Source organism: Camellia sinensis, chromosome 4 (assembly GCF_055761805.1).
Source record: "Camellia sinensis isolate YWXY chromosome 4, ASM5576180v1, whole genome shotgun sequence".
Lineage (NCBI taxonomy): Eukaryota > Viridiplantae > Streptophyta > Magnoliopsida > Ericales > Theaceae > Camellia > Camellia sinensis.
The window spans coordinates 201677645-201696806 of record NC_138964.1 but is presented as its reverse complement, the minus strand read 5'-3'; the positions used below and the strand labels follow the sequence as shown (position 1 = coordinate 201696806).

Below are 19162 nucleotides of genomic sequence, written 5' to 3'. Positions count from 1 at the left end.
ATTTATGGCCATAGGGCCCAATACATAACTCAAATACTAAAACCCAGCATTGTTGAAGCCGCAAGTAGCAATGAGAACCAATGACATCAACACACCTGGCAAGAGAAGGGCAAGCCACATAAGCAAACAAAGATCTGCAAAGTTATTGTCACTGCACATCGCCATTAATGAGGCCCTTTACAACATTTATTGCTATAACCCCTCTCCGTTGGGACAAAACGCCTTCACCATGAACAAAGTAAGCTAGAGCATAGACTTTCGGCCAAGGTGACAGGACGGAAGGGACAACGAAATGATTACCAGAGGACATAAGCAAACGTAAAAGATAAGAAGAAGGTTAAGTTTTTCTATCTTTAATCTATCTACACATTCCACTTCTCTCTTTCTAACTTGCTCGTCGGAGGATTCGCTGGGGGACTTCCCGTTTCCCATTGAACTCTTGTGCAAGTCTTCTGGTGGGCTTGGTCATTCGAACATAGGCTCGAGAAGCGTGGATCAGTCCGACCCGTTCCACCTGGAACGAACTGTATCATCAATCTTAAATTTATTTGGAAATATATATAATAAAAACTCAATTTTCTGAGCCATGTATGAGTCACCCACCACTCAATCAATGTGTTTATATGTTGTTTTAGGAAAATGTTTGAAAGTTCTAATGGTGATCCTATTATGTAATGTGATGTTTTAATTTTTTATTTATTTTTTTGACCACATCCCTGGAATTTATATTAAAATTTTAATTTTAAAACTCTGTATCATTGCTCATTGTTTGAATTGCATGGCCAGCTGTGTTCCACGTTATGGACCAGCTTGGCAACAAAATCACTGACGAAACCCTCATTCTTTACATTCAACAGGTACACCTCTCTCTCTCTCTCCCAAAATTATTCATTGCTAATGTCATAAAAGGATCTCAAAGACCATTTGTCTGGTTTTTATGTGAACTCCTTATAATATCATATTTGGAAAATGATAATGGAGGTGCTTTAGATGAAAATGAAAGGAGAATAGTAAGTCACATCTTTTTTTTATGGAATCATATATTATATATCATTACTCATTATTTTTTTGGATTTAGTTTCTCTCATATTAGGGATCTAATTTAAATTTAGTAGGCTCATTGTAAATCCAATCTTGATAATTCAAATTGTTCACTTTTAAAATTCATTAAAAAGAATGTTCATGTAAAAAATTAAGATGATTGAATTTCGGTAACTATATGCTTGAATTACATTTCTTTTCAAAAAATAGATAGCAAATATAATTAAAAAATAATCGCCTATTTTTCAAAGACAGATATGATTCAAACATATAGTTATTGAAATTTAATCATCTTAATTTTTTATATCAATATTTATCTCAATGTATTTTAAAAAGTAAACAGTTTATATCACTAAAATTAGACTCACAATGAGCCTATTTAATTTAAATACTTTCTCAAATTAAATTATAAATATCAAAGAAGCCAAACCTCATATTTTTACACTATATTTGGTTTAATAATGTGAGTTATGGGGGTAGATACAAGAATCAGGATCCTCCCCTTGAGGTTCTTACTTGACTTCTTACTTGCTAGGTCATTGGGTCAACTTTTAGGCTCAATTTCGATAATCCGAACCGTTCATATTTTAAGATTTGTTGAGTATATCATACCTGTAAAAAATTAAGTTGATCGGATATCAGAAAGTATGTGTTCGGAAAACTAACCAAAAACTATTTTTTTTTTAAATTAATAAATAGTTTTCCGAACATATGCTTTCTGATATCCGATCACCTAGATTTTTTACAGGTACAATATACTCAACAAATTTTAAAATATGAACAATTCGAATTATTGAAATTGGGTCTAAAAGTGGGCCCAATAGTCCAGTAAATAAGAAGTCAAGTAAGAACTTTAAGGAGATGATCCTGATTTGTGGATACAAGTCTGATAATCCACCTAGCCTAGCTTGAATTTTTTATAGGTTTGGATTTGAGGAAGCCTATAACAAGGTTGGATTGAATTTGGTAAGCCCCGTATATATTAAATTAATTGGACATGAGAACCCATCTCAGCCTGACCCAATCCAATTACTAACATATTTTTTATAAATTATATATAATACAAAAGTCATATATACAATTTATTTAGTTTTATAAAGTAAAACAAATTTAACTTTAAATTTAAGATATAATTAAAAAAACTAAGGCCTTGTTTGGTTTGGCTTTGGGAAAAAGATTTTGGAGAAATTTTTTGAAAAATTTGTTTGGTTTGTAATTTTTCTCGAAAAATTTTCAAAATCACTTTCTCTCTCCTACACATCAATCAATCACTTTTTCTCTCTCATCTCTCTTTTTCAATCACTTTTTCTCTTATATGCATCTACTCAATTATAACAAATTAGCAAATCATCCTAAACTCCTAAACTCCAAAACTATTTTTAAAATATACAACCAAACAAATTACAAAAATTTCTAAATTCTCTTTTCAAAATATTTTTTGAAAACTTATCTCCAAAGTCAAACCAAACAAGGCCTAAATATTTATGACAACTTAATGACAACATTATTGATTTTTTTTTATAAGATCTATTTTTTATTTAATATATTAGTTTATTGTGTCACTGGAAATTGGAATGAAATTTTTTTCGTCCTTGGGGGGTAAATTTTTAACTCTTTTTATATTTAAAATAAATTTAGATCACATATTATTTATTTATTTATTTTTAAAATATTATTCGTGCACAGATTCTAATGGTTATATACTAAACTACAGGCAATGTGTGGAATAGATCAAAGGATGTCCAAACCTACCATGGTAATGATGAAGTGAGACCGCCACACGTGTCAATAGAACACACGGCCTTCGAGATCACTGGCATGGACCGGCCCGGTCTAATATCCGAAATATCAGCCGTACTCACCGAGTTAGGATGCCTCGTCACTGCCGCCGTGGCGTGGACCCACAACAGCCGAATGGCATGCATCATCTATGTGGAAAAAGAATGCAAAGGTGGTAAGCCCATTACAGAAGTCCAGGCCCAGCTCGAGAACGTGGTGGAGGCCCACCACTGTGATGGAGAGACGAGGAGCATGCGGTTCACGTCTCCGGCAGCTGGGCGGACCCACACCGAAAGGCGACTCCACCAGTTGATGTCCACTGATGGGGACTACGAGGGGTATTGTTGTAGCAGCCCTGGCTGCTACCGCGGCGGTGGCAGTGGTGGTGGTGGTGAGATTTATGAGAGGGAAGGGAGGAGGCAAGATAGCTGTAGAGATGGACCCAGGTTACAATAGATCATTGTAAAGAGAGGGGTTATGATGTGGTTAATGTGAGAAGTATAGACCGTCTGAAGTTGTTGATTGATACGGTGTGTACCTTGACTGACATCGATTACGTGGTGTTCCATGCGGCTGTTAGCTCCATGGGCTCCATCGCAATTTAGATATATCATATATGAATTTCTTTTGAGTCCCATTTGTTTTTAGAGATAAAATGGAAGAGATTCATAATGAGGAGTTTAATAATGAGAAAATTGTTAGTAAGAGAATTGATAGTGAGGGAATTAAATAAAATTATATTTATTTTTATGATAGTTGTTAATGTAGGAATCACTACAAGAAAAGGGAGTATAAAACATGGAACCTTTTGTGACAGCGCGTTCCTCGTTGCAAAAAATAATCTTTTACGACGGCAAGTCACAAATAAAGAGCTTTAGCGACGGCAATTGTACTGTCGGTAATAAACCTACACAGGGAGTGTGATAATACGGAAGTATTAGCGACGACGTTTTTCACCGTCGCAAAAAAGAAATTTTTTTAGACGGCAGAAGGTTGTTGTCGCAAATAGTGGACAATTTGCGACGGCAAATGTCTGTCGCAAAAAAACCATTATCAAAACTGCGCCGGTTTAGCAATATTTATTTATCATTTACGACGGTGTAAAATGTACCGTCGCAAAAAAATAATAACAAAAATTTGCCCCGCTCTCTCCAATTTTTGGCGCTCGATCATTTGGATCGAAATCCCTAAATCTTTGAAACATATCTTTTTCCCCCAAAGTCAATGTAGTGCTCAAAACCCATTCGCCGTATCAGCCACCGCCAGTCATCTTCAATCCAGATTTCATAGCTTCTTCTCCGGCGAAGTTCTTCGGCTCCAATGACCCCTCCAATCGAACCTCTCTCTACATGCTCAAAACCCATTCTTGGAAGCTTTGAAACAATGTCAATCGCAACAATGGTACTTCTGCTGACTCTTCTCTGAGGACTCAACTTCAACTTCAACTTCAACTTCAACTTCGTTCAGGTATATATCTGTTCAGATTCTCAAAACCCCATTTCATTTAGTTCTTTCTTTCTCGAGAATTTTCAATCTATTTCTATGAATCAATGTAATTTAGGTTTATTTTATTGGTTTGTATTTGAATAAGACACATTTGAGTTGAGAATTTAAATTTCTCAAGTGGTTGGAATAAATATACTTCTAAGTTGAGAAATGATGTTCTCATAGGGTTCAACTCAAAATTGAATTAGATAGAAATGTTTTGGTGTTTGAAGTCAATTGGTGCATTAAAAGGGTTGACAAGAGACTAATAGAGTGATACAAATAGTTGGTTAAATTTTGGGAAATAAGAATGGGGAACAAAGGGATATCAAGAGTTTAGCAGTGTGCAAATATTGGAAAACATAACCCTAAGGTAGTGTTTAGTTTACTGGAATGATCATTCCATCAAAATATATACATTCCCTTCCCCTGTTTGGTTGGCTAAAAAAAGTAATGAAAAATACATTATGAATAAAATCATCATTTACCAATTGTAAGCGAATGATCATTCCATATGAGAGCTTACGGAATGACAATTTCATTCCATATCATTCTGGTGAATCAAATAAAGCATAATTCTAAATGATCTTTTAATTCTATATTGCAAGTTATATTGTTAAATTGTGATTTTGTGTATTTGTGATTTGTTTATTTTAGAAAATAGAGAAAAACGTTAAAAATATATAAATAAATAAATTAGGATTTTAGTTTTTTTTTTATAACAATTATTGATATATAATATGACAAAGTGATCAAATTATTGAGGAATAGGATGGAGTACATCATTTTGCATGACTTTTGTTGTTTTTATGGCAAATGTATAAACATGTTTAGTAGGCATGTGGAGGGTCAAAAGGCAAAAGAAAACCTCACAGATGTTCTTTTCTTTTTCTTTGCTTTGTTCTTTGATTTCTCAGCAGAGGCCTTCACTTTAGTTCTATTCCAGCTTACTCTAATTTTGTTGCATGCTACTTACTAGATGTTGTGATGAGTTCCTCTTTACTTTGATTCCAAGGAATGTCTTTCTTTTGTTCTTTCTTCCTATGGATTGAGAATTAATATCATGGTGTTTCTCTTATGGTACGTTTAGTGTCTGGTTGCCTACAATATTGGGAAAATGTCTATTAATTGATCTTCTACTGTCAAGGTAGTGCTCAAAACATATCTTAAAGTCAAGGTAGTGCTCTTTTTGGTCATATATGTATTGTTCTCGTGAAGACAACAAGGACCAAAGTTTAATAATTAAAAATAGTAGCAATTTCAATTACAAATAGTGTTAAAATTAGAGAACCAAGTGCTTGCCCACAAGGCTCTAGTATGATAGAATAACATGGTGCTTGCACTATGTTTTGAACTAAGTGTCGTTTTTTTTAGAACTAAAGTGTCTTATTCATGTCAAAACTTGTCGTATGTTTTAGAACTAAGTGTCTTACTCAAAAGTTTTTTAAACTTAAGGAGACTAAATGAATATGATCTTCATATTCCGTCTCAAATCAATTCATTTTAGATCCTTAAAATTTAATGGATAGTTATATTCATTGCTATGGAATGGAAGTGTACTACTTGTTTTGAGAGATGAGGGTGTAATACGTAGGTATTATATTTAGAGTTACTTTGATGAGATATTTTTGTGGATGTGTACAGATGATGGATAAGAGTTGGATTGATTTTCCAAATAGGATGTCGAGCAAATACATTAATGGGATTGATGAATTCCTTGTGTTTGCCTACACCAACAGGGTTGAAGGTTCGATGTTCAGTTGTCCGCGTAGGAAGTGTGAGAATCGATACCATTTGTACGAGAAGGTGTACGGGAGCATCTGATTTTGAATGGTTTTTTTAAAAAATACAAACATTGGATTAATCATGGGGAATCTTACGTATCTCTGCATGGTAATCGAGAGAATGAAACATTAACTAATTTAGACATTGGGGATGATATGATTGGAATGATACAAGGGGCTATCGGAAATCCACATACCGGTACAAGTGTTGAGGGTAATGAACCACAGGGGCCAGATCCCCATGCATCTGAACCCCAGCTCGGTCCAAATGCAAAGACTGCAAAGTATTTCAAACTTTTTCAAGATGCACAAAGTGAATTGTATTCGGGTTGTCAGAAGTTCACATCTTTGTCATTCATTGTTCGACTCCTACATTTGAAGGTGCTTAATCAGTGGACAGACAAGTCTGTTGACATGTTGCTTGAGTTATTGAATGAGGCGTTCCCGTTGGGTATGAAACTCCTGGACTCATATTATAAAACTGAAAAGGTCACAACAGATTTAGGCTTCACGTATGAGACGCGGGATGCATGTCCCAACAGTTGCATGTTGTTTCGACACAAGGACGCCAATCTTGATAAATATGTCATATGCAACAGTTCTAGATGGAAATCAAATGGTGATGGTGGTTCAAATGGTCCTAACAAAGGTGGCAAACGAATAGCTGCAAAATAGATGAGGTATTTTCCTTTAAAGCCAAGGTTGCAGAGGTTGTTTATGTCATCCAAGACAGCCAAGTTAATGAGATGGCATGCGAAGGAACGAACTGATGATGGTGTCTTTAGGCATCTTGCTGACTCCTTTGCATGGAAAGATTATTACTGTTGGAATATTGACTTTAATAATGATTGTCAAAGTGTAAGGCTTGGCTTAACATCTGATGGTTTTAACCCATTCAGGACGATGAACATAGTTCATAGCACTTGGCCTGTTGTGCTCATTTCATACAACTTGCCGCCATGAATGTGCATGAAGCAACCATTTCTAATTTTATCCGTGCTTATTGACGGCCTGAAAGGACCTGGTGATAAGATTGATGTGTATATGCAACCGTTGATTGAGGAGTTGAAAGAACTATGGAATGGAGGTGTATCAACATTTGATGCATCAACAAATCAAATGTTTCAAATGCATGCAGCTTTACTGTGGACAATTAGTGATTTTCCTGCATATGCAAACTTGTCAGGATGAAGCACTAAAGGCAAATATGCATGTTCTTGTTGCAATAAGGAAATTAAATCGTGTTGGTTGAAGCATAGTAGGAAACAATCATACTTAGGTCATCGCAGATTTTTACCTACTGGTCATAAATTCCGGAAGGATAAAGTATCATTTGATAGTAGTCGGGAAGTCAGACTCAAACCAAAATTGTTTTCTGGAATTGAGATGTTGCTACAATTAGAATCTGAGGGTATTTTAACCCAATACAAGAGGGACGACCTTAAGGAGAGGCATAGGAGACAAGTAGAGAAGGAGAAAACTGGACATCACACCCATAGCTGGAAGAAAAAGTGTATATTTTATGAACTGCCATATTGGGAGCACAATCTAATAAGACACAACCTCGATGTGATACATATAGAGAAGAATGTTTGTAACAATGTGTTGTGGACAATATTAGGGGTTGCAGGAAAATCGAAGGATGGTGTTAATGCTTGGCGTGATTTACAAGATATGAATATTAGAAAACCCTTACATTTGCAGTTAAGAGGGTCGAATAAAGCCTATTTACCACTAGCACAATTCACAATGACCAAGGATGAGAAAGATTTGTTCTTGAAAGTGTTGAAGGAAGTAAGAGTTCTCGACGGGTATTCATCCAATATATCACGTCGTGTGCACTCACATGATAGAAGTATTGGGGGTCTTAAGAGCCACGATAGTCATATTCTGAAGCAACATCTTATTCCATTGGCTATTCGAAGATCGTTACCGAAGAATGTAATTGAACCCTTGATTGAATTGAGCAATTTCTTTAGACAATTGTGTTCCAAAGTGAATCGTGCGATGGATTTGCAATATATTCAAGATCGTATCGCTGTAACACTTTGTCATCTAAAGAAAATATTTCCTCCGAATTTTTTTGATATAATGGAGCACTTGCCTATACATATAGCTGATGAAGCATTATTGGGTGGAGCGATTCAGTTTCGATGGATGTATTCAATTGAGAGGTATCTTCTTACTTTGAAGCAATACGTGCGTAATAGAGCTCGTCCTGAAGGATCAATTGCTAAAGGATATCTTATGGAAGAATGCATGAATTTCTGTGCACAATATCTCAATGATGTGGAAACCAAATCTCGTCGACCCGTGAGGAACTATAGTGGTGATGATAATCTGGGTCATGCTATTGGTGAAAACACAAGCTTTTCTCTTGATAATACTTCTTGGGTACAAGCTCATCGGTACATCTTATTCAATACAAGCGCAGTTCAACCATTCATAAAGTAGGTTATGTCACTCACTCAACATTTTATTATATTTTATTGAATTTTGAACCAAATTTTTTGTATTAATAAATTTTCAATCTACACAGCAAACACCTTGAAGTACTTAAGCTCAAAATGTCTTGTGTCGACGGTCATCAACCTCGACGTGAACATTTTGAAACGTTTCACATTTGGTTCAAAGAACATGTATGTATTTAAGTCTACAGATTCTAGTTACTTAAGTCGAACTACATTTTAAATTTTACATTTTTGTTTTAAATAGGTCCAAACTTTATGAAGGACTACTGATGTCATATTTTCTGAAGAGATTATTCTATTGGCAAATGGTCCTCATAACCTGGCAAGGAGGTTCAATGAGTACATACTAAATGGGTTTCAGTGTCGAGTAAAGGCCATAGATGATCGTCGAGCCACACAAAATTGTGGTGTAGCTTTGAAGGCAGATACCATAAGTTATGCTAGTCGAAAAGACAAGAATCCTCATATGGGGTCTGTGTACTATTATGGACAATTGATAGATATTGTTGAGATTCGATATTCCAATGAGAAGAAACATGTGTTGTTTAAGTGTGATTGGATGGATAACATTCACGGAAAGACAGAAGATGTCTTCAATTTCACGTTGGTGAACTTCAATCATTTATTGTACCGAGATGATCGAATTACTAATGAACCTTTCATCTTGGCATCCCAAGTAGAGCAAGTTTGGTATGTTGCAGACCCATTACAACCAAACTGGCAAGTGGTGGTGAAGATGTCTCAAAAAGGTTTATTTGATATGAGTTTGACTGAACCACATATTGAGTCATATATGAGCCAACAATTGGAAGAAAATATAATGCTTCGTGATGAAGAAGTTGGTTGGGTGAGGGAAGCCGCAGAAGGAGAAACAGTTAATGTTCAGATAGACTGACATTTAATCAACATCAGTAATTCAATTAAGGCCAAGGTTGTAGTTAATCATCAGTTTCTTAATTTACTTTGTCTTTGTAATTGTATTAGTTCAATTAATGTCATATTATAGTTGATGACAAACCATTGTCTATGTTTCTAATGTCAATTAATGTTATATTGCTTGTAGATTATTATGGGAAGGAAGAGGAAACCTGATCATCCCCGATGCATGATGTCTGATGTGGTACATAATAGGACATCAGTAGCACCACCATCAGAGGAGGCATCACATCGGCCACCATCGGAGGGGCCATTAGTGCCACCACCATCTGACCAGCCATCGCAACGACCACTATTACTGGCACCACCATTAGAGGAGGCATCCCAGCGACCACCATCGGAGGGGCCATTAGTACCACCGCATCGACCACCATCAATGGCACCACAGCAACTACCATGTACTCAGCCTCGACACCTACCATCGGTGCGTCCACCATCAGTGGCACCACAGCAACTATCATCCCGACTAGAGTCATCAGCTTATGAGCCATCCGCGGGTATATAAATTTTCTTTGATTTGTATGAAAATTATTTAAATATACATTTATTTATTCCCATTATATATAACTTGTTTATTCTCATTGTATTTTCCAGACCCTTCGACTTCTTCACAGCCCACATCAGGTATAAGAATTCGATTTGTATTGACATTATTTAAATTTGCATTTGTTTATTATCATTGCATATTGTTTATTAATTGTATCTCGCAGGTCATGTTAGTTCTTCATCAACCTCGACTAGGCTTGGTAGAGGATGTGCCAAGGACATTAAGAAGTGGGGTACTGGTACAAAGTTGGACATACAATTTGATAAAAATTACTGCCCAATAGGGGATAATGTGTCTAAGTTAACTACTCAACTTGGCATTATTGTGTGGAATGGTAACATTGTTCCTCTTACTTTTCTTGACTGGAACAATGTACCTGATGATATTGTTGATGCTATCTGGAAAGATGTGAAGGTAAAAGTATATTTTTGTCCAAAAATTCAAATTCCAAATCCAAAATTGTGTTATTATTATTTAAACTTTGAAATTGTGTTTTATAGGACAATTTGAATATATGTCCAGAGGAGTATAAGCCAATCTGCATGAAAAACTGCAACAGCATATGGAAGGATCACAAGAATAAGATTAAGGCTAAGTATTTCAAGCCTAGAAGTTCTGATCCTAATCTAAAGGATGATGTTCCTTTGCACATTGTGCCAAGCCAGTAGGAAGAACTTGTGGACTATTGGCGTACTTCCGATGCTGAGGTATACAAATAAGTTATATGTATGATATGTAAACATACAAATCATATTTATATACTTACATTTGTTGAACCTGTTATAGAAAATTGCAACTAAGAACGCTAAAAATCGGCGAGCTCACGGCATAGCTCATACCACAGGGCGTACTACTTTCGCTCAGATACGGCATGAGGTTTATATTTTATTATTTTATTTTTGTAGGTAAATAAACATTGTATATTTGCAAATTATTTGGATTCAAATTTTCATATTTCTAAAAAAATGTAGATAACTAATAAAGGGGAATCTACTGATAAGATAAATGTTTGGCTTATGACACGTAGAGCAGATGACCCAGAGGTTATCCAGACCTTGGTAATTTCCAAACACCTTTGATTGTATTTAAAGTTTATTTTTTATTTTTTGTGTGTCAACCATCTTAATTTGGCATATATGTCTTATTCAATACAGGATGAGTTTAATCGCCAACTCTCTATGCTACCTGAGAATTGTCGGACTTTGGAGGCTAGGAATGCCATTTTTCATGAGTTGATAGGTCATGACGGACATGGATATTGTTGCACATACGGGAGAACTGTGCCTCAGAGAGCAGTGTATAAAGATGGTGCTGGGCCATCACAGTCAACACCCCAGCCATCGACTATTGTTCAGATCACCTAGCAGGTTCGTGCAGAGCTAAGAGATGAGTTGAGGAAAGAGCTGCGAGCAGAGTTCTCTACACATTTACAGCAGATGAGAGCTGAGATGATGGCCTTTGTGTCACAGGGGCCAAGTGTGGAACCTAACAGACAGGTTCGATGTAAATTAAATTGTTTGATAGTTCAATTTTCACATAACATTATGTATAAAATTCAAATATGATTAACACATTATGCATTGACTACCATAGGTTCCTGGTGCATCGAGTGGCCACTGGGCATTTAGGGAATCTGCAGAATATGAGAATCCATAAACACCACCACTAGAAGATTAGGTATAAAATGTATCTTTGCATTCAAAGCTAAAATGTATCTTTGCATTCTTTACATTCTAAGTTAAGAGACTTGTGGAAAAAGACGGGACTCAAATCGGGTTCCCACATTAGGAGTTAGAGCCGGATTTCGGTCTAGGCAAACTAGCTCCTTAAGAAAATTGAATTCGAGGTGTTAACGTCCCAAAATTACCAAACGGTGTTAGTTTAGCACGAAACTTGGCACACACAACGGCCTAGGCACGAGAGAGTTGTGGGAGAAGACGGGGCTCGAATCGGGTTCCTGGATTGGGAGTTAGAGCTAGATTTCACTTTAGGCAAACTAGTTCCTCAAGAAACTTGAATTCGAGGTGTTAACGCCCCAAAATCACAAAACGACGTCGGTTTAGCATGAAACTTGGCACACACGACCGCCTAGACACGAGAGACTTATGAGAGAAGACGGGGCTCGAATCGAATTCTCGGATTGGGAGTTAGAGCCGGATTTCACTTTAGGCAGACTAGTTCCTTAAGAAACTTGAATTCGAGGTGTTAATGCCCCAAAATCACCAAATGATGTCAATTTAGCACGAAACTTGGCACACACGACCGCCTAGGCACGAGAGACTTGTGGAAGAAGACGGGGCTCGAATCAGGTTCCCGATTTGGGAGTTAGAGTCGGATTTCGGTCTAGGCAAACTAGATCCTTAAGAAACTTGAATTCGAGGTGTTGACGCCCCAAAATCACCAAACGGCGTCGGTTTAGAACAAAACTTGGCACACACAACCGCCTAGGCAAGAGAGACTTGTGGAAGAAGACAGGGCTCGAATCGGGTTGTCGGTTTGGGAGCTAGAGTCGGATTTCAGTCTAGGCAAACTAATTTCTTAAGAAACTTGAATTCAAGGTGTTAATGCCCCAAAATCACCAAACGACATCGGTTTAGCACGAAACTTAGCACACACGACCGCCTAGTCACGAGAGACTTATGGGAGAATACGAGGCTCGAATCGGGTTTCCGAATTGGGAGTTAAAGCTGGATTTCACTTTAGGCAAACTAGTTTCATACGAAACTTGAATTCGAGGTGTTAATGTCCCAAAATCACCAAACGAAGACGCTTTAGCATGAAACTTGGCACACACGACCACCTAGGCACGAGAGACTTGTGGGAGAAGACGGGGCTCGAATCGGGTTCCCGGTTTGAGAGTTAGAGTCGGATTTTGGTCTAGGCAAACTAGATCCTTAAGAAACTTGAATTCGAGGTGTTGACGCCCCAAAATCACCAAATGGCGTCGGTTTAGCACGAAACTTGGCACACACAACCGCCTAGGCAAGAGAGACTTGTGGGAAAATACGGGACTCGAATCGGGTTCCCGAGTTAGAGTTGGATTTCATTCTAAGCAAACTAGTTCCTTAAAAAACTTGAATTCGATGTGTTAACGCCCCAAAATCACCAAACGGCGTCAGTTTAGCACGAAACTTGGCACACACGACCGCCTAGGCACGAGAGACTTATGGGAGAAGACGGGACTCGAATCGGGTTCCCGGATTGGGAGTTAGAGTCGGATTTCACTTTAGGCAAACTAGTTCCTTAAGAAACTTGAATTCGAGGTGTTAATGCCCCAAAATCACTAAGCGATGTCGGTTTAGCACGAAACTTGGCACACACGACTGCCTAGGCACGAGAGACTTGTGGGAGAAGACAGGGTTCGAATCAGGTTCCTGGATTAGGAGTTAGAGCCAGATTTCACTTTAGGCAAACTAGTTCCTTAAGAAACTTAAATTCGAGGTGTTAACGCCCCAAAATCACCAAACGGCATCGGTTTAGCACGAAACTTGGCACACACGACCGCCTAGGCACGAGAGACTTATGGGAGAAGATGGGACTCTAATCGGGTTCCCGGATTGGGAGTTAGAGCCGAATTTCACTTTAAGCAAACTAGTTCCTTAAGAAACTTAAATTCGAGGTGTTAATGCCCCAAAATCACCAAACGACATCGGTTTAGCACGAAACTTGGCACACATTACTGCCTAGGCACGAGAGACTTATGGGAGAAGACGGGGCTCAAATCGGGTTCCCGAATTAGGAGTTAGAGCCGGATTTCACTTTGGGCAAACTAGTTCCTTAAGAAACTTGAATTCGAGGTGTTAACGCCCCAAAATCACCAAACGACGTCGGTTTGGCATGAAACTTGGCACACACGACCGCCTAGGAATGAGAGACTTGTGAGAGAAGACGGGGCTCGAATCGGGTTCCTGGATTGGGAGTTAGAGCCGGATTTCACTTTAGGCAAACTAGTTCCTTAAGAAACTTGAATTCGAGGTGTTAATGCCCCAAAATCACCAAACGACGTCGGTTTAGCACGAAACTTGGCACACACGACTGCCTAGGCACGAGAGACTTGTGGGAGAAGACGGGGCTTGAATCAAGTTCCCGGTTTGGGAGTTAGAGTCGGATTTCGGTCTAGGTAAACTAGTTCCTTAAGAAACTTAAATTCGAGGTGTTGACGCTCCAAAATCACCAAACGGCGTCGGTTTAGCACGAAACTTGGTACACACGACCGTCTAGGCACGAGAGACTTGTGGGAGAAGACGGGATTCCAATCGGGTTCCCAGTTTGGGAGTTATAGCCGAATTTCGGTCTAGGTAAACTAGTTCCTTAAGAAACTTGAATTTGAGGTGTTGACCCCCCAAAATCACCAAACGACGTCGGTTTAGCACAAAAGTTGGCACACACGACCGCCTAGGCACGAGAGACTTGTGGGAGAAGATGGGGCTCGATCGGGTTCCCAGATTGGGAGTTAGAGCCGGATTTCACTTTAGGCAAACTAGTTCCTTAAGAAACTTGAATTCGAGGTGTTAATGCCCGAAAATCACCAAACGACGTCGGTTTAGCATGAAACTTGGCACACACGACTGCCTAGGCACGAGAGACTTGTGGGAAAAGACGGGGCTCGAATCAGGTTCCTGGTTTGGAAGTTAGAGTCGGATTTCGGTCTAGGCAAACTAGTTCCTTAAGAAACTTGAATTCGAGGTGTTGACGCCCCAAAATCACCAAACAACGTCGGTTTAGCACGAAACTTGGCACGCACGACCGCCTAGGCACGAGAGACTTGTGGGAGAAGACGGGACTCCAATTGGGTTCCCGGTTTGGGAGTTAGAGCCGAATTTCGGTGTAGGCAAACTAGTTCCTTAAGAAACTTGAATTCGAGGTGTTGACCCCCCAAAATCACCAAACGACGTCAGTTTAGCACGAAACTTGGCACACACAACCACCTAGGCACGAGATATTTGTAGGAGAAGACGGGACTCCAATCGGGTTTCCGGTTTGGGAGTTAGGGCCGGATTTCTGTCTAGCCAAAATTATTTACTAAACTATCTTTGTAATTATATAGTAGTTAATTTTTTATGTTTTTCTATAATTAAAATATTAACACAATTATATTGTCATTAATTATTTTTATTTTGTTATTTTCAGATATTTCCTAAGTAGCAGTTTGCTTCTTATGGAATGCAGGTGTGTAAAGATTATGACCAATTTTTATTTTTGTAACCCACAGAGGAGTCATGACGAAAACTTTTGTTTTTGATTTACGTTATTTATATTTCTGAACAACATTATGTATGTATTATGCAACATTATGTAGTGTGATAATTTTACTGATGTATTGTTATGAATAGAAGAATATTTTAATTATGGATGAATTTTTATTTATATATTGGACTTTTTATATTATTATGTAATTATCAGTTTTTTTTTTTTTAGTTATTTTTCATTTAATACTGGTTATTTTCATATTTTTAATAATTTTATTACAGGATTTTTTTTTTTTTTGAGACGGCACCACACACACCGTCTCAAAAAGAAAATAGAACCAGGGTTTTTTGCGACGGCAGTAATGCTGTCGCAAAAGATAGGGGAATTGGTTGAAACGGAAGACCTTTAGCGACGGTGTTATTTGCCGTCGCCAATAGTACTTTAGCGACGGCATCAGGTGCTGTCTCAAATAACCCTTTAGCGACAGTATTTTTGCCGTCGCAAATAACCCTTTTTGCGACGGCAACACAGTGCCATCTCAAAAAAACTCAGATTTTCACTCGTTAATAGTGAGAGAATTTTTACGTCGCAAAAAGGCATTTTTGCCGTCGCAAAAAAAAGGCGACGGCGTTATGCCGTCACTAAAACCCTTTTGCAACCCCCTTTGTTGTGACCCCCCACTTGTCGTCGTAAAAAGTCAGTTACCGTCGCAAAAAACCTTTTGAGACGGCGATTTGGGTATTTGCGATGGCATTTTGCCATCACAAAAAAGCAATTTTTTTGTAGTGAATTGTTAAATTATTTTTATATAAAATAATAAAACAAATAATACAATATAAAAAATTAAACATTAATGTTTAAAATAAATTCCCAATATGTAAAAAATAAAAAATAAAATTCTAATCCCCTCACTATTTTTCTAATACCATCTCCACCTCCTCCATCCCAATCCCCCTGCCAACCTCCATTTTAATCCCCTCCTCCATTCTAATCCCTTCTCCAACTCTACAAACAAACACAATACTAAATAACCACACCTCCATTCTAATCTCCTCCTATCCTTTGCACCTCAAAACAAACGGGGCCTTAAATTTGAATATGAATTTAAATAAAGAAAGAATAAAAGTTGATGAAATATGAATAAAAATTTATTTTTCAAATCAAATACTGCAATTTTTTCACACATGAGATGACACCCATTATTATGGTGAGACCAACCCAGGTAAATAAGTTGTCTCCAGTTCTTTGATGGAATCTGTGCACACAAAATTTGTTACACTAATCCTTAGAATATTTGATTTGTTAAATGACAGAAAAGCATATATATACACGTGATCTCAAAATGTGATTTTTTGTTATATTTTGATTTTTCAAATATGCACGTTATTTTAGTTTGATCCTCAAAATATATGTTTTATTACATTTGATCTTCAATTTTTAATTTTGTTGTAAAGTTTTAATTGATATTTAAATCAAGACTAAAGGGCACGGTCTCACATATTTAAAAGATTAAAGTGCAAAAATTAAAAAATTGAGGACTGAAATTATAGTAGATCAAATATTTTGCATACCATTAAATGTAATTAATCCATTTCTTCCAAGTTCTTGCGACAACTGTGTAGGATCATCGGATCAGTTTTGACATCTTGGTTTATGTGTGCAAAATTAAAGTATTACATTCGGCACGTAGACGGTTGTACTTTGAATTTAGAGACCAAGAGGAGAAGAGTTGCCCAATGCTTGGTTGCTGCCATCGAATGAAGAGCCTCCCATGTACGTATCCAAAACAATTCTTTTATTTATATATAAATCAATCACAGAACTAAGGTGTACGAGTACGAAATTATCTTCTCGTATAATCCTGTTAATTAATTCTGCGCTCCTCCAAACGTCGTCGCTTTATTTCCTGAAAACACAAACGTGAGCTAGCCGGCGGGTGTGTGCCGGATACCTCTCTGATACCTAAATCAGCAAAATAGACAAAAGCTCTGTGTATTCGAGAGTCAAAGTTGTGTGTTACCTCTTCCATGGGTTCTATTATGAGCTTTTTATAGGTTCCGTATGGCACAATCCTAGTAGGACTCTTATTTCTTCATGTAGAGTTTTCCTAGGAATCACACTCCTGAAAGATAATGTTTATCCTTCAACACCCCCCTCACTACTTAAACCAAGTGAGATGGTTTTACCTCGGTAGTATAATAAAACGACCGAGCTAACATGGCCATGCTAAAGCGGCAGAAATGACCGAGCTCCAATTAGCTTGGTTCTTCCCTTTGTTGCTGGTACCTCGGTTTGGTCCGTCGAGACCGAGCTAACCGCAATAAGCTTTGACCAAGCTAACGAGAGCAAGGTCCACCATAAGAAGCCCAAATACCTCGGTTCTGAACACCATAACCGAGCTAATTATCACCATACCGACTGTGGTAACCACAACCACAATTGGACCGAGTTAACTGTAAGGTCTTTTCATTCGACCCTTTTTACTGCGGCCCACAGAACGGCCCATTACTACGCCTTGGTCTAGCTTGGCCCTAATGCACATAAAAACTCCCTCCTAATTGCTCCTTAATTCCGTCTGTGTAGCATGATTGAGATTACTCTTCTACCTGCCAAGCTAAAAAGTGGCCTTCAACCGAGCTAAATTCACACTGGGCTACTAATCTATCCAGTCAAAACGTCTTTTCAGTCGCTGTAACTGAATCGCTTTCTATTCTATGGACACGTGGCAAACTCTCATTGGCCCAGCGTAGCTGTCACGCCGTCTTCGTACTCCGAAAAGTTTGAACAGTCCCGCCTTTTCTCTTTACTTTATACAAAAGTTTTGAACCAACCATCTCCACTATTCATCTCCTCTCTCTCTTTTGCTTGAGCCTCCATTTTTGTAACCTCAGTACCTGCGAAGCTTGCATTCTCATCACCATCTTCATGGTTTCAGATCTGCATCCTTCCGTCTTCAATCCGTAAGTTGGTCAATCCTCTATTTCTTTTTGTTTGTTTTAGTTTCTGTAGTATGTAGCATACTATTCACATGTTTCTCAAAACATACTACTTTGGTTTCCATTTTTCTGGGAAAAAACCATGTAATAGAACCACTGTTTTCATGAATAATCTGAAGAACAATGCGTTTGATCCAAAATAGAATTCCAACCGAGCTAGGAACCTGTTTGTACTTAAGGTGTGCACCTAGCCAAACTAGATTAAGTTCTAATAAGGCTTACCTTATGTTTCACTTAGCTGAACTAAGGGACTGTATTAGGTGTGCGCATTACCAAACTAGAAAGCCTTAACCAACGACCGGGCTATCACTTAGGACCAAACCAGGTCTCTGATTTAGTCAAAACTGAACCAAGAATACCACACCCTAAGCTTCAATCGGGCTAGGAACCTCTCGTTCCGCTTAACCGAGCTAAAGTCCTTCGTCCCAACCGAGCTAAGAACAGACTGTATAGTACGTAGCCGAGCTAAGACTCCATTTATTTTGCCTTTTGTTTCTTTTAGCACGGTCCAACGATCTGTGCTTAACACTTTTCCTTTTCACTTTGCAGACTTAGGTTGCCAGGCACTCATTTGAACGCTTCAACCGAGATACTCAACATCTTCTCAACACCGAGCTAATTTATACTAATTTAAGTCCATATGGGTAAATATAGATTCTTAGTAAACTCTCCAGGAGCTATGGCTGAGTTCTGAAGGGACTACAACATCCCTGATGATGTTCACCTTAGTTTAGCCGAACTAGACACCACTCCCTGGGGAAAGCCGGGCTTCATTCCCTTCACCCTCCTTTCTATAGTAGAAACCGGACTCTGATTCCCTGTACAACCTCTTCTTTGCGAATTCCTCAGACAAACAAGACTTTGCCCTACCCGGCTCTCCACAAATTCGTACAAAATAATAAACGGCATCACTGAACTAAATCGCCGTCTTGG

General features: G+C 38.1%; 1 protein-coding gene across 1 annotated transcript in view; it reads left to right on the top strand.

Moving 5' to 3' along the window:
• Positions 1 to 19162, top strand: part of LOC114263268 (ACT domain-containing protein ACR1) — a 42603-nt gene that overhangs the window by 11243 nt on the left and 12198 nt on the right. Inside the window, 6 exon segments of the mRNA XM_082924023.1 lie at positions 787 to 857; positions 2756 to 2795; positions 2798 to 3199; positions 3233 to 3258; positions 3261 to 3416; positions 16905 to 17006. Of these exon segments, the coding sequence (XP_082780149.1) occupies positions 787 to 857; positions 2756 to 2795; positions 2798 to 3199; positions 3233 to 3258; positions 3261 to 3416; positions 16905 to 17006 (797 nt within the window).